Here is a 13,416-nt window from a genome sequence, read left to right on the forward strand (position 1 = left end):
AAAGAGATTTGAGGTTGAGAAATTCTTGCATAGAATCTTGTGTTCTCTAATTTCATTAAGTAAAATTAGATCTTTTTTTTTTTCAGTTGCCTGAATCCAAAATACAAACTACTCTGCTTGCAGATAAATCAGACTTGTAGGATAAGGTCTACCTACAGTTGTCCTATAATCTTGTAGAAGAGATTTAACTTGTAATTCATTGTACGAGCATTCACCACTGATAACAGTGTTGGGAAGAGTGGTGGGTTACAATGCAGATGAGTCTTTTTAGCTAGAAAATAGCAGTCATCAGTCTTGTTTCTTCTGGGGTACCTTAAGATACAAAGCTTGCCTAAACCACCATTCAGCAGAGCGTGGTACTCTTAATGAAACAGACCTTGCTGAATGACTATAATATCCCAGAGCACGAACACTGGAGAGATTTATACCTGTCACTATGTGCTGTGGTCTCAATGATAATGATATCAGAAGGTGAGAGGTCATGAAGTCCTAGCTTTCACAAATGGGATTAAAGTCCTTTTAAAAGAGGACTCAGAGCTCTGCCTTGTCCCTTCTATCATATGAGGACACAGTGAGAAGACACAGTCTAGGAGGAAATAGGACCTCACCAGACATTGACTCTGCTGAAACCCTGATCTTGGACTTTTCAATCTCCAGAACTGTGAGCATTAATTTTCTGCTGTTTATTAGCTATCCAGTTTGTGGCATTTTATTATAGCAGCCAGAACAGACTAAATCTGGATGACTTAATTTGAAATTTTAGGTGCTTCTTATGTAAAATGTGGCTAAAACTAGAACCAGACTAATGATGAGAAATTGTGTGCAGACCATTTATCATAAGACATTTTATGAAGCAAACACTGGGAAGTATTTATAGTGATGACTGCACAAGAGCTTATCTATACAAGGTTGGGAGGTCACACTCTTCTGGTTGATGTAGAACACCACATTAGTTATTAGACAAACCCAAGGATTTAGAGTAATCCCCAATTCTGGGAGAGGTGAGAGTGATGAGGAAGGAATAGGGTGGCAATGGAACCAAAATTACTAACAGTCCTTCCACTTATGTAATATTCCTGGACTACTGCATACTATTCAGCCATTTGGGGTTCTAAGTTCTCTGCTTTTATGATAGCCAACACTATAGAATACAATTACTCTACTCTCTTTTGACATATTGGTAAATATTGCCTGAATAAATTGACTTCTTACACTTTATTCTATTTAAACTTACATCTCTAGGGGCTATTACACTATAGGAAACCATTCCCCAGAAACGCAACCCAGGCAAGCGCAGACAACAGCCAGGAGCAATTCTTTATATTATCCAGTTGCACAACACACTTCTTGAATAAATGACATATCCTAACTCAGGGTACATCACCAGATTCAAGTCAGATAGTATTCTCTGCCAGTCAATTAGAGTGCGTGTCACTGGAAGATCCCTTCGTATAATTTTTCTCAGGGCTTCATTTGACAACTCCTGCAATTCTTCTAGGACGGCAGCTTGAAATTTATTCTCTTGGTCTTCCACAAGTCTTGCAAAGTTCAGAGCTAGTCGAGCTTGGTTGACGACTTCCAAGCTCTCTTTTAGGTCCTTCGACATTTCTACATGAAGGTTGACACACCTGAAGAAGTGAGCTTGCACAAAAATCCTTCCTGTTACCTGGGTTAGAAATGGATTCACTTGGAAAATCCATTTGGATTTCCACAGACCATTCCAGCAATCTCCTGAGTTATAGTTGTGGTCCTCAATGCAGGCGATCAAGAACTCCTTATTCTTGACAGATTTTCTCAGCACATCGCAGTTTCCTGCTGGGTAGTGATCGTTCACATACAGCTTTAAGGCACAGAGAACAACATTCCTCAGGTACTCCACCTCATTGTGAATGATGCCGTGACTTTGGATGTCCTTCAGCTGATTTTGAAGCAGATCAAATTTGAAAGAAAGTTTGCTTTGATGGTCAAAAAACCGGTAGTCACCCATGACATTGTGGTGAGACAAGAGTACTGGATTCCCATCGATGCAGAGAGGTACGGAATATTTTTGGCAATGTAGGTGGCCTGCACACTCACCTTGATGGTGCATTAGTTTTTCATCACGGATAAGCAGACAGAGGTCATCAAAGGCATTTACAAATTCCCCCGGAGGAGCCTGGATTAACAGTCTGCGAATTACTTTTTCTTTTTCTTTCTTACTCAGAACGCTAAGTGACATGTTTGGTTGCAGCAGAAGCAAAGCTTCTGAAATGAAGAATGTTCAAAGGATGAGAAAACATTCCATGGGACACCTTTCCCATCAAGGTGTTAATCATTCAAGCTTAAGATTATTGTGTCCGACTATGAAGACAGGTAGTCTGGCAGGCTCTGTGTCTCCTGGTGAAGTCATAAAGAGGCTTTCTTTATGAAGTATGGAACTTCTGATGATATCACAATGGGCATTCAGACCAAAGGAGAAAAAAAGATCATCACTTGACAGCGTGGTACTCAGTCAACCAGCTATACCAATTTTGAAGGTTTTAAGAACTTAGCCTCCTGAATGCGCTTCTTCCAATGTGGTGTGTCTCTGTGTGTGTTCCGTGTTGTCAGGGATCTAGAGAAGCAGCCACAGTTTCTGGAGAGTGTGACAGCATGTAGCATCTTCAGGATGACAGGGGCATGGATTTGTACTGTGGTCCTTAGCACAGCTGGCCTACCCCATGGGATGCACATAGTGATGAAAGGTTGGATGGCTTTAAAGCAAATTACTAAAAATAAAGTGAAATGCAACATGGTTCATGGAAAATGCCAAACAGCAGGAAATACCGCACCTACAAATCTTGTGGATTTGAGAATGGTCAGAAAAGAAGTCAAAAATTTTGGGTGATGTCATGAAGGGACCACATGTTTAGTGATGTTTCTGTGCGATTTAAAGGTAGTTTTAAGGAACAAAGGCATCAAACCAGTTGTGTTCTCTGCTTCCTTTCTAGACAAGTGGTGATCGTGACAACAGCTGATGAACACCAAGAAACTTCTTTTCCACAAAGAGGCAGAGTTAGTTGTCTTTGGAACCCAAAACAACACAGATGAGGAGAAATATGTGGGAGCAGAGAAACAGCATCCCAGGTCATGAACACGCAGAAACAAAATATCCATTCAGAAATTTTCTGTTCCCTTCCCCTCTTCTTGCTCTTGGCTTAGCCTTTTTATTTAAGTCTATTATTATTATTGTTTTTGTACTAGTGGGATTTGAAATCAGGGCTTTGCACTTGTGAGGCAGGCAGTCTGTTTGAGCCATTCCTCCAGCTCTGGTTATTTTAGAGATAAGGTCTTGCTTTTTGCCCCAGCTGGCCTGGACTGTGATCTTCCTATTTTATACTTAATGTTGTTGCTGGGATGACAAGTGGCTGCTACAATGCTTAGCTTTTTCCCTTGAGATAGGGTCTCACAAACGGTTTTGCCCATGCTGTCCTGGAACCTTGCTCCTCCTGTTTATGCTTCCCTTTGTAGCTGGGATGACAGGCCTGTGCCACTGTGTGCAGCTATTGGTCGAGATGTGGTCTCATGAACTTTTTGCCAGGGCCAGCCTCCAACTGAGATTCTCCTGATCCCAGCCTCCCAAGAAGCTAGGATTATAGGCGTGAGCCACCAACACCTGTCTTCTCTATTCTTTTTAAAGAGTCCTGAACCTAAGTCTCTGGCGTTTAACTTTCTTCCACATATGTCCTGACCTTTGAGTTCCCCTAGATTCCTGTATCTTTTTCTTAAGAAAATGAGCTTTGCCATATGAAGTCATAGCCCCTGAATTTAAGGGCTTCTCATTAGCTCTAACAATTTGAAATTGAATGTGATTTTAAATAGTTTTTACCTAGAAGTTCATGATTTATAAATTGTATTATTTCATCCCAATCTTAGTTTTTCAAATTAAAGCATCTAATTTTTGTCGCTTATCATAAGAAAATAAGATTATTGAAGTTTTTTTCTCATGCCAAATGTACTTGCAGTGTTCTCAACCCTTTTTGGTGATACTTAAAATAATGCTGTGACAGCGTGCATGCACCTCTCATGCATCTGACCAGTACAGTAATAGTATCAGTTTATGGAACATCCGTAGCAGAAACTATGTTCAATGGCACCTGAGGAGCTTAATGCTTCCACATGCTACAGCACAAAGTGTCTATTTGCCCACTTTCCTGGATGGGGGAGGTCAGGTGAGAGGGGGATCTTGGAGTCCAGCACCACTGGATATGGGCCTTCAGGCAAGACCCTGTAATAATGTTTTAATGTGTTTTCCAAGTGATAACAAAATTTCTCACATTTTAATTTGTATTCATCTGCATTCTGCTCTTTCATGTCTTTACTACAGAATAGTAAGAACCTTATATTGTTTTAAATGTCACTTATTATACAATTATCTGGTCATGTACTTAAAGCACAAGATAGACTATCCATTAAAGTAAAAAGTAAACATAGGAAATTGAAGAAAAATAAAGTATTTCTCTAAGAATTTTAATTACTCAATGAGTTTCTTTGAGAATTTCCTTAACTTTTTTTGTGCTTATTACATGGTTTTTGTCGAAGATTCACGATGAATTTAGAGGTGGAAAAATTAACCTAGAAAAAACTCTTAAGTTACTTGAAAAGCTAGAAATTCAGTGCAATTATATTCATGTGAAACATATTTTCAAGGTGAGATGATACCCATCCACTGCCTGTCCCACCACTGGAAGCACTTAATCCAATATAGATAATCGTGAATTGCTACTTGAATGCTTTCTGTAGAAAATACATATGGAAAATTAGTCCTTTAAGAAAATGCTAACTATATTTAAAATATACTTGCAGAGAATTGAGGTAAGAGGTTAAACTAATTGCTTATAAAATTTGAAATAATACCAGGCTATTGGTTTAGAATAATTTCCTGAGTATATAGGAATATTCACATAAGATCTAGAATTAGATAAAAAATTAGGATTGACTGTACAAGTATCAAACTCATGTAGATGATTAAATGGAAGATAAATGTGTTTTTTAGATGACATGGGAAAATAAACTAGACCCAAAGTTAGTAGAAGGAAGGTAGTGATAAAGATTAGTCCAAAAATAAATGAGGTAGACAAAAAGAAAAAAGCAAACTAAGCTTTTTTGAGAAGATAAATTGGAAAACCTTTATCAAGAATAAGAAAAAAAGGAAGAAGATGCAAATGAATAAAAGTGTAAGTGAAAGAGGACACATGAGAAGTGTTACCACAGAGATAAAAATCATTATAAGGGACCAGCACAATCGTACGTCTACACCCGGATGACTTTCAAGAAATGGAGAAATTTCTAGAAATGCACAACCTACCAAGACTGAATCAAGAAACAGAAAGTTTGAATAGACCAATAACAAGATTGAATCAGTAACAAAAAAAGAGTATTCTCTCTCTCTTTAGTGCCCAGGCTGGCCTCAGACTACAATCCTCCTACCCACGGCCTTTCATGTAGGTGGAATTACAAATGCATACCACCAATGCCTGGCTTTTTGATTATCATAGGTCTCACTAATTTTTTATTCAGGTTGGCCTTGAACTATGATCCTCCCAATCTCCACCTCCCAAGTAGCTCATATTATAGTTCTGAGCTACCATGCCCAGCCAGATACCAATATTTCTTAAATGTTTCTAGAAAATAGAAGAAAGGACACTTCCAATGTCATTTTATAAAGTTGGCAAAACAATGACATCAAAACTGAACATAGACATCATAAAAAGAGTTCGTCAATATCTCTGATGAACATAGATGCAAATTTCCTCAAGAACATACTAACAAATGAAATTTAATAACACATTAAGAGGGTCATACACCCTCACCAAATGGAACTATTCTTGACATACAATAGGATGATTCAACATAGATTAGATATCAACAGATTCAACATTGGGTATCAATATCAATGTTGATATTGCATTAGCAAAACAAGTATAAAAATTATACTTCATGTCAAAAAAGGTAGAAAAAGCATTTCACAAAATTCAACACCCTCTTATGATTAAAAAAAACTATCAAGAAATTAGGTATAGAAGGATATTACCTCAAGACAATACAGTCCATATATGAAAAGCCAAGAGCTAACATATTCACTGTTTAAATACTAGTTGTCCTTGAAAATAAGAAACAAAGATGTCCACTTCTGCTATTCTCATTCAACACGGTAATGGAAAACCTAGACAGACCATTAGTTAACAAAAATTAAAAATAATCAAATTGAAAAGGCAGAAATAAAATGATCTTTATTCACAGACAATATGATTTTTTATTTAGAAGACTTTCAAGACTCTGCCAAAAAAAACTATTACAAATACTAAATTCAGTAAAATGGCAGGATACAAAATCGGTGTATGAAAACCAGTTGAATTTTTAGATACAAACCATATGCTATCAAAATAGAATTCAAGAAAGCAGTCTCATGGACACTAGCAGGAAAACAATAAGATAATTACAAATAAAGTTAACCCAGGAAGTGAGAAACTTGTAAAATAAAACTATAAAACATTTGTGAAAGAAATTTAAAAAGACAAAAATAAATGGAAAAATATTCCATTTAATATTTGTATATTACTGAAAGTAATCTATAGACTCAATATATTAAAAGCCCAATGACATTTTGCACAGAAACAGAAAAAAATCCTAAAATTCATACTGGACCACAAATGGTCAAAATAATCTTGAGAAAGAACAAAGCTGGTGACATCACAAGTCTTGATTTTGAAAAATATTTTAAAAACTGCACTAATCAAAATAGTATAGTGTAGGTATTAAAAAAAACACAAGCCAATGAAACAGAATAGAGAGTCCAGAAATTAACCATTCACACACAGTCAACTGATCTCCCACAAAGGTGTGAAGAATACACAATGGTGTTGGGAAAATTGGATGTCCACACGCAAAAAATAAAATTGGACTTATGGCATATACAAAAAATCAATTCAAAGTACATTAAAAACTTAAATGTCGACCCAAAACTATAAAAATCCTTGAAGACAACACAGGGAACAAGCTGCTTGACATTGATCCTTGTAATGATTTCTTGGATTTGACATTAAAAGCACAGACAATAAAAGCAAAAATAGATAAATGGGATTGCACTAAGCGAATGGCTTCTGTATGGCAAAGGAAATAGCGAAAGGGAAAAGTGACCTACGGAATAGGAGAAAATATTTGCAAACTATACATTCATAGTTAATATCCCAAATATGTAAAAAAGTCCTACAATTCAATAGGAAAAAAAATAACCTGATGTAAAATGAGCAAAGGAACTGTATAGACATGTCTCCAAAGAAGGTATACAGATAGCCAACAGGTATATGAAAAGGTGTTTAATATCACTTATCATCAAAGAAATGCAAATCAAACCACATGAAATATCACCTCACACCTGTTTTAGAACTAGCAGGAAGGACACCTGTCTTGACTCTGTCACCAAATATCAGAAGGGTACAAGAATAAAATGAGGAAAAGAGAAGTGTTTTAGTGAGTTTTGCTCTTGGAGAATCAGCTAAGAATGCTAGATTGTCCAATCTAGACAGGTATACAGAAATCCCAAATATGATTTTGTCTTTTGGAAGTGAGCACCCAGATAACACAATCTGTTGAAACTGTCATTATGGAGCACACACTGAGATGGGTATGACTTTTACCCTTCTTACAAGGGAACACGTTTGTGGAGGCAGGCTTGGGAATCAGAGAAAAAAAGCAACTTGTTATTCACAAAAATAACAACTGCCAAAGTACTAGCATTTGATGCCATTTCCACAGCCTCAGTTACCAAACTGTGACGTGAAGAGGACTAGGTGACACAGCAGTGACTAATGTTTCAGGGAAGAAAACTCAAGGATCTCAGATCTTTTTGGTAGGCCACTGGGCCAGACTCAACTTTGCCCTGGAAGCTGTCATTATTATGGTGGATGCCAAACAAACCTGCCTTTTCCTTTGAAAGGAGATGCTTTCTTTACGGGTGCTATTTGCTATACAAATATCCTGGAAAAGCTAATCCGATAGAAAGGTGGACAGAATCTCTCCTCAGAACCCCTAGAAAACCAAGACCTGTGGAAATCTGTCTTCTAACAACTACTTCTACCAATGAGACTAAGCTCTCAAATTTATTACTCAGAAGAAACTCAAAAGGAAAAGCTGCACTTCTCAGGAGACTAAAGTAAAAGCCAGAAGTGTCAGAGTTGTCTTTGAATTTGAGTAGTGTGTGCTGTGGTACGCAACGGGAATTCTAATCACCTTGTGTCTAATACATTTGAAGAATGCAAGTGTTTGTGAGAGAACTTTACCTGTAGGGTTTCTCAAAGGGAGAAACAGCTATGTGCTTCCCGATTAAAAAAAAAAATCACATTTAACACAATACAGAACATAGTAATATATTAAAATCTGTATCAAGGTTGGGAGTGTGGCTCAAATGGTAGAGCACTTGGATGCATGAGTTCAAATCCTAGTATGACCAAACAACAAAAACCACAACAACAATAATAACAAGGAAACAACAAAACCTGTATCAAATGTGACATAAGGTAAATGTTATTCAGAGATTATCAAGTTTCTTTGAGTTATTTTCAAGGTAGAGATAATCTGAAGTGAATCGTGAGTAAAATACATGGCATGTTTAAAAGTATTATGCAGAATGTTCAACAATTATAAAAATACTGAAATGACTCACTCATAGAAATTTGTGATTGTTTAGATATGGGCAGGCCTACCTGTTTATTCTGTTAAGCAAAATCTAGTTTGGAGTGCCTATGACAACAATATTAATTATGAGAATTAGAGGGTCAGAGTTTGCTTAGAATGTATCAAAATCATCTTTAAAATGACCTCAAGGGCTTTAGAATCACAAATAACAAAACAACGAAGGATGGTGACCTGACGAACCATTCTTAGCTATTAAGACTCAGTGTTCTGATATTCTGTTGCCTTAGGCTAAATTGCCATCTATGTATTAAAATGTTGATTAAACAGGCTTAGGGAAGGTGTATTAGCTGGATTTTGTGGATAGCTAAATATTAATCACCTTGAATGGTCAACCTTTTTACTTTAACTCTTATTGCTAAATTTTCCATATTTCATGGCTGCACTATTTGCTAGAGGAAATCAAATGAGTCATAATGAATCTACTTTAGTAACCCAAATCTCCCAGTGTTTGAAAGGTGTGGAATACTCAGTCAAAAGAACAATGCTGGAGGTATCACGATACCTGACTTCAAACTATATTACAAAGCAGTAACGATAAAAACAGCATGGTACTGGCACAAAAACAGACATGAAGACCAGTGGAACAGAATAGAGGACCCAGATATGAAGCCACACAACTATAACCAACTTATCTTTGACAAAGGAGCTAAAAATATACAATGGAGAAATAGCAGCCTCTTCAACAAAAACTGCTGGGAAAACTGGTTAGCAGTCTGCAAAAAACTGAAACTAGATCCATGTATATCACCCTATACCAATATTAACTCAAAGTGGATCAAGGATCTTAATATCAGACCACAAACTCTAAAGTTGATACAGGAAAGAGTAGGAAATACTCTGGAGTTAGTAGGTATAGGTAAGAACTTTCTCAACGAAACCCCAGCAGCACAGCAACTAAGAGATAGAATAGATAAATGGGACCTCATAAAACTAAAAAGCTTCTGTTCATCAAAAGAAATGGTCTCTAAACTGAAGAGAACACCCACAGAGTGGGAGAAAATATTTGCCAACTATACATCAGACAAAGGACTGATAACCAGAATATATAGGGAACTTAAAAAACTAAATTCTCCCAAAACTAATGAACCAATAAAGAAATGGGCACGTGAACTAAACAGAACTTTCTCAAAAGAAGAAATTCAAATGGCCAAAAAACACATGAAAAAATGCTCACCATCTCTAGCAATAAAGGAAATGCAAATTAAAACCACACTAAGATTCCACCTCACCCCTGTTAGACTAGCCATCATCAGCAACACCACCAACAACAGGTGTTGGTGAGGATGTAGGTGAAAAAGGAACCCTCTTACACTGTTGGTGGGAATGTAAACTAGTACAACCACTCTGGAAAAAAAATTTGGAGGCTACTTAAAAAGCTAAACATTGATCTACCATTTGATCCAGCAACACCAGTCTTGGGGATGTACCCAAAAGACTGTGACACAGGTTACTCCAGAGGCACCTGCACACCCATGTTTATTGCGGCACTATTCACAATAGCCAAGTTATTGAAACAGCCAAGATGCCCCACCACTGATGAGTGGATTAAGAAAATGTGGTATCTATACACAATGGAATTTTATGCAGCCATGAAGAAGAATGAAATGTTATCATTCTCTGGTAAGTGGATGGAATTGGAGAACATCATTCTGAGTGAGGTTAGCCTGGCCCAAAATACCAAAAATCGTATGTTCTCCCTCATATGTGGACATTAGATCAAGGGCAAACACAACAAGGGGATTGGACTTTGAGCACATGATAAAAGAAAAAAAAAAAAAAAAGAAAGGTGTGGAGATTCTAGACCCTAATGAATTCTAGCTGTATAGGACTTGACAAGTCAAAAATTCTTCTGAGCAAATTTCTTCATATGTGGAAGGGGGGACCAATGTAGGTACCTCACAAGATGATTCTGAATATTTTTTGAATGTACTAGTACATTCAAATTAGCTGAAGCTACATCAATTATGATTGTTAAATCCATATAGGAAATATAGTTCCATCTACTGATTTCCTGAGGAGCTGGCATAAATTCTACCATGAGTTAATTTTCCTACACAGTAACTTTTTATTATAAATGTGAGTAAAAGAACATATAAACTTTATGATCTTGGCAATATATTCTGAACTTCTTTCTATAAGATTAATTACTGAGTCATGCCTTGAGAAGCAATTTCTTAAATTTTTCATTATTCCTTTACTAAGAATTCTTTATTGCTTGCATCTTGTAATAGTCTAATGTATAGCATTTTAGATATTTTATAGGCAATATGACATGTCATTTCAACACACATACCTAGTCTTAGGTTATACTTTTGATTGTTGGTCGAGTATGAAATTGTATTATTTTTAACTTCAAGAGTTTTTTACTATAGAACTTAAGTCTTCAAATTCTCTAGGTAATTAACAACAACCATTATGTATGTGCATGACACTGTTAGAAACTAGGCATTGTAAAAAATGAAAAAAGTGTTCTCACTCTTAGGTGAAAAGGAGAATGCAGAAATTAGTGTTCTATAAGGAATCCCATGGAAAATTTTAACAGGAAATCTGGTGACAGAGACTCTAACTTTTAGGGACCTCCAAATCCAGAACTTAAAGGCAATCAAGTGAACTGTGTTAGTGTATGACAAAATGCATTGTTTTATGATTATATGATTTTAAGCTGCTCTTGTTTAGCGTTCTGGAGACCTAACATTTTATTTGACAGCTCTAGGCCCCAGGTTTTCTCCTATATCTTTCCCTGGTCTCATTTCCACTTGGCATTTTATTCAAGTCCCTCTTCTTCTAGTTGCTTCTTATGCCTGATTCATTCTCCTCTTTGCACTGACTCAGTGTTCTTCCTATCTGGTTCCCAGGTCAGATTGCTTCTTGGATCTCTGTATATCAAATTCTCTGGCAACCACCCCTAAGCTTCTCTTAATGAAAGGGAAGATAATTTCCAGCATGTGTGTCTCCTGTTATGCCCTAGGGTTCCCACAGCATTGATACATCATAGGAAAATTTTCCAAAGACAATGTACTACTAGGCTGGATGACGTTAGGCAAGTACACATAGGTGATGTAGAAGCAGGCACTGATATTTAGAACTACCACTCATTGTATATGTCCAGTTGTCACAGCAGTCTGATGACATAGGTGTTGCTATTTAGTACTATTTGCAGATGAAAATAGGAAACTCAGAAAGTTTAATTTGTATGTCCAAAGTACCACACACTTTGGTGCTTGGAACATAATGTCATCTCTGGCTACAAATTCTGTCAGGTTTTGACCACAGCACAAGCACCTTTGGCACATGCTCTTTGTATTCAAGACCTTTCCAGCATAAAGAGAAAGTCCAAGAGGTTATTTTACAAAGCTTATTTATTTATTTATTTATTTATTTTTGGTGGGGCTTGGGTTTAAAGTCAGGGCTTTGTGCTTACAAAGCAGGCACTCTGCTGCTTGAGCCATGCCTCCAATCCATCTTGCAAAAAGCTGTTTTGAAGTTAAACCTTCTTCTCAGTTGAACTCTATTTCCTAGGAATATTTTTGACTTTCTGGTTACTGTAATTCTGCTTACACTAACTCTCCCCCAGCCCAGACATCCTGAGATTACTATTCACATGTCTAAAATTGTAATGTGTTGAATCCTCTTGATCTTGTCATGATTTCACTGACATCTGCTTTTAGTGTGTACTCCGCACCTCCTGCCTGATGTGCAACTTTTTTTCTGTCTTACCTACCTGCAGTCTTCCATCTCTTCCAAGAGCTAATATACAGCTACTCATAGTAAGTTTCCTACTTTTGCTAGTCACTTTCTGACTCAGAGCCTGACAGTGGTTCTGTTGCTCTTAATAACTGAACCTACCTATGTTCTCTTAAGAGTTTAAGTATGAGTTTCCCACAACAGTCAGGGGAGTTTACTTTTTCTTTGTAGAGCCCCTGTGGTGCTCCAAATCCTGTAATTATCACTCAGACTCTACTTCGTCCAGGTATTGCATAATACCAAAGTTTACAATGATCATGAATGGCTCTGATTCACTCTGACATTGATACTCCAGGCTGTTCTTTGGGGTATAGAATTGTACACTGCCCAGCATCTTTTCAATAGTGTATTATCATTGTACTGGAGGTACATTGTGATATTTACAAAAGCGCTTACGATGTATCTTAGATTCACCCTCTCCATCATTCTCCTTTATCCCTATTCATCCTCTTCTGAGAATAGTTTCAACAGATTTCATTTTTCCATTTTCATGCATTAACACACAATATTTCCACCATATTCACCCTCCTACACTCTTTCCTGATATCTTCTCCCCTACCCTCTTCTACCCTTGCTACGGCCACTGGGTTTTAAGAAGTGATGATCTACTAACCTTTTCCCAATGTTGGTATCACTTTTCAATTCTGTGTATTTTAATATTCAATAAGAATCCAATATAAATTTTATCTTTGTAAAAGTATTAAATTGCTATATGTATTATAGGAACACTCTAACATTTATTTTGTATATTTTTCCTACTCATACTGTGAGCCCACCAGTCATTTTTTTTAGTAGGATAATGACAGACAGAAAAAAGGAAGAATCACCATTGAAGAATTCAGGTCAATTTACCGGATTATTGCACATAGAGAGGAAATTACTGAGATTTTCAACACGTACTCTGAAAACCGGAAAATTCTGTCTGAAAATAATCTGATTCAATTTCTCACTCAAGAA

At 36.8% G+C, this 13,416-nt stretch overlaps 1 protein-coding gene across 1 annotated transcript; it reads right to left on the bottom strand.

The window, feature by feature from the left end:
* Positions 1-1,318: 1,318 nt before the first annotated feature.
* On the bottom strand, positions 1,319-2,218 carry Capza3 (capping actin protein of muscle Z-line subunit alpha 3). Its single transcript, XM_020186423.2, has one exon. The coding sequence runs from the start codon at positions 2,216-2,218 to the stop codon at positions 1,319-1,321; it is 900 nt and encodes a 299-aa protein (XP_020042012.2).
* Positions 2,219-13,416: the final 11,198 nt, after the last annotated feature.

Source organism: Castor canadensis, chromosome 6 (genome assembly GCF_047511655.1).
Source record: "Castor canadensis chromosome 6, mCasCan1.hap1v2, whole genome shotgun sequence".
Classification (NCBI taxonomy): Eukaryota; Metazoa; Chordata; class Mammalia; order Rodentia; family Castoridae; genus Castor; species Castor canadensis.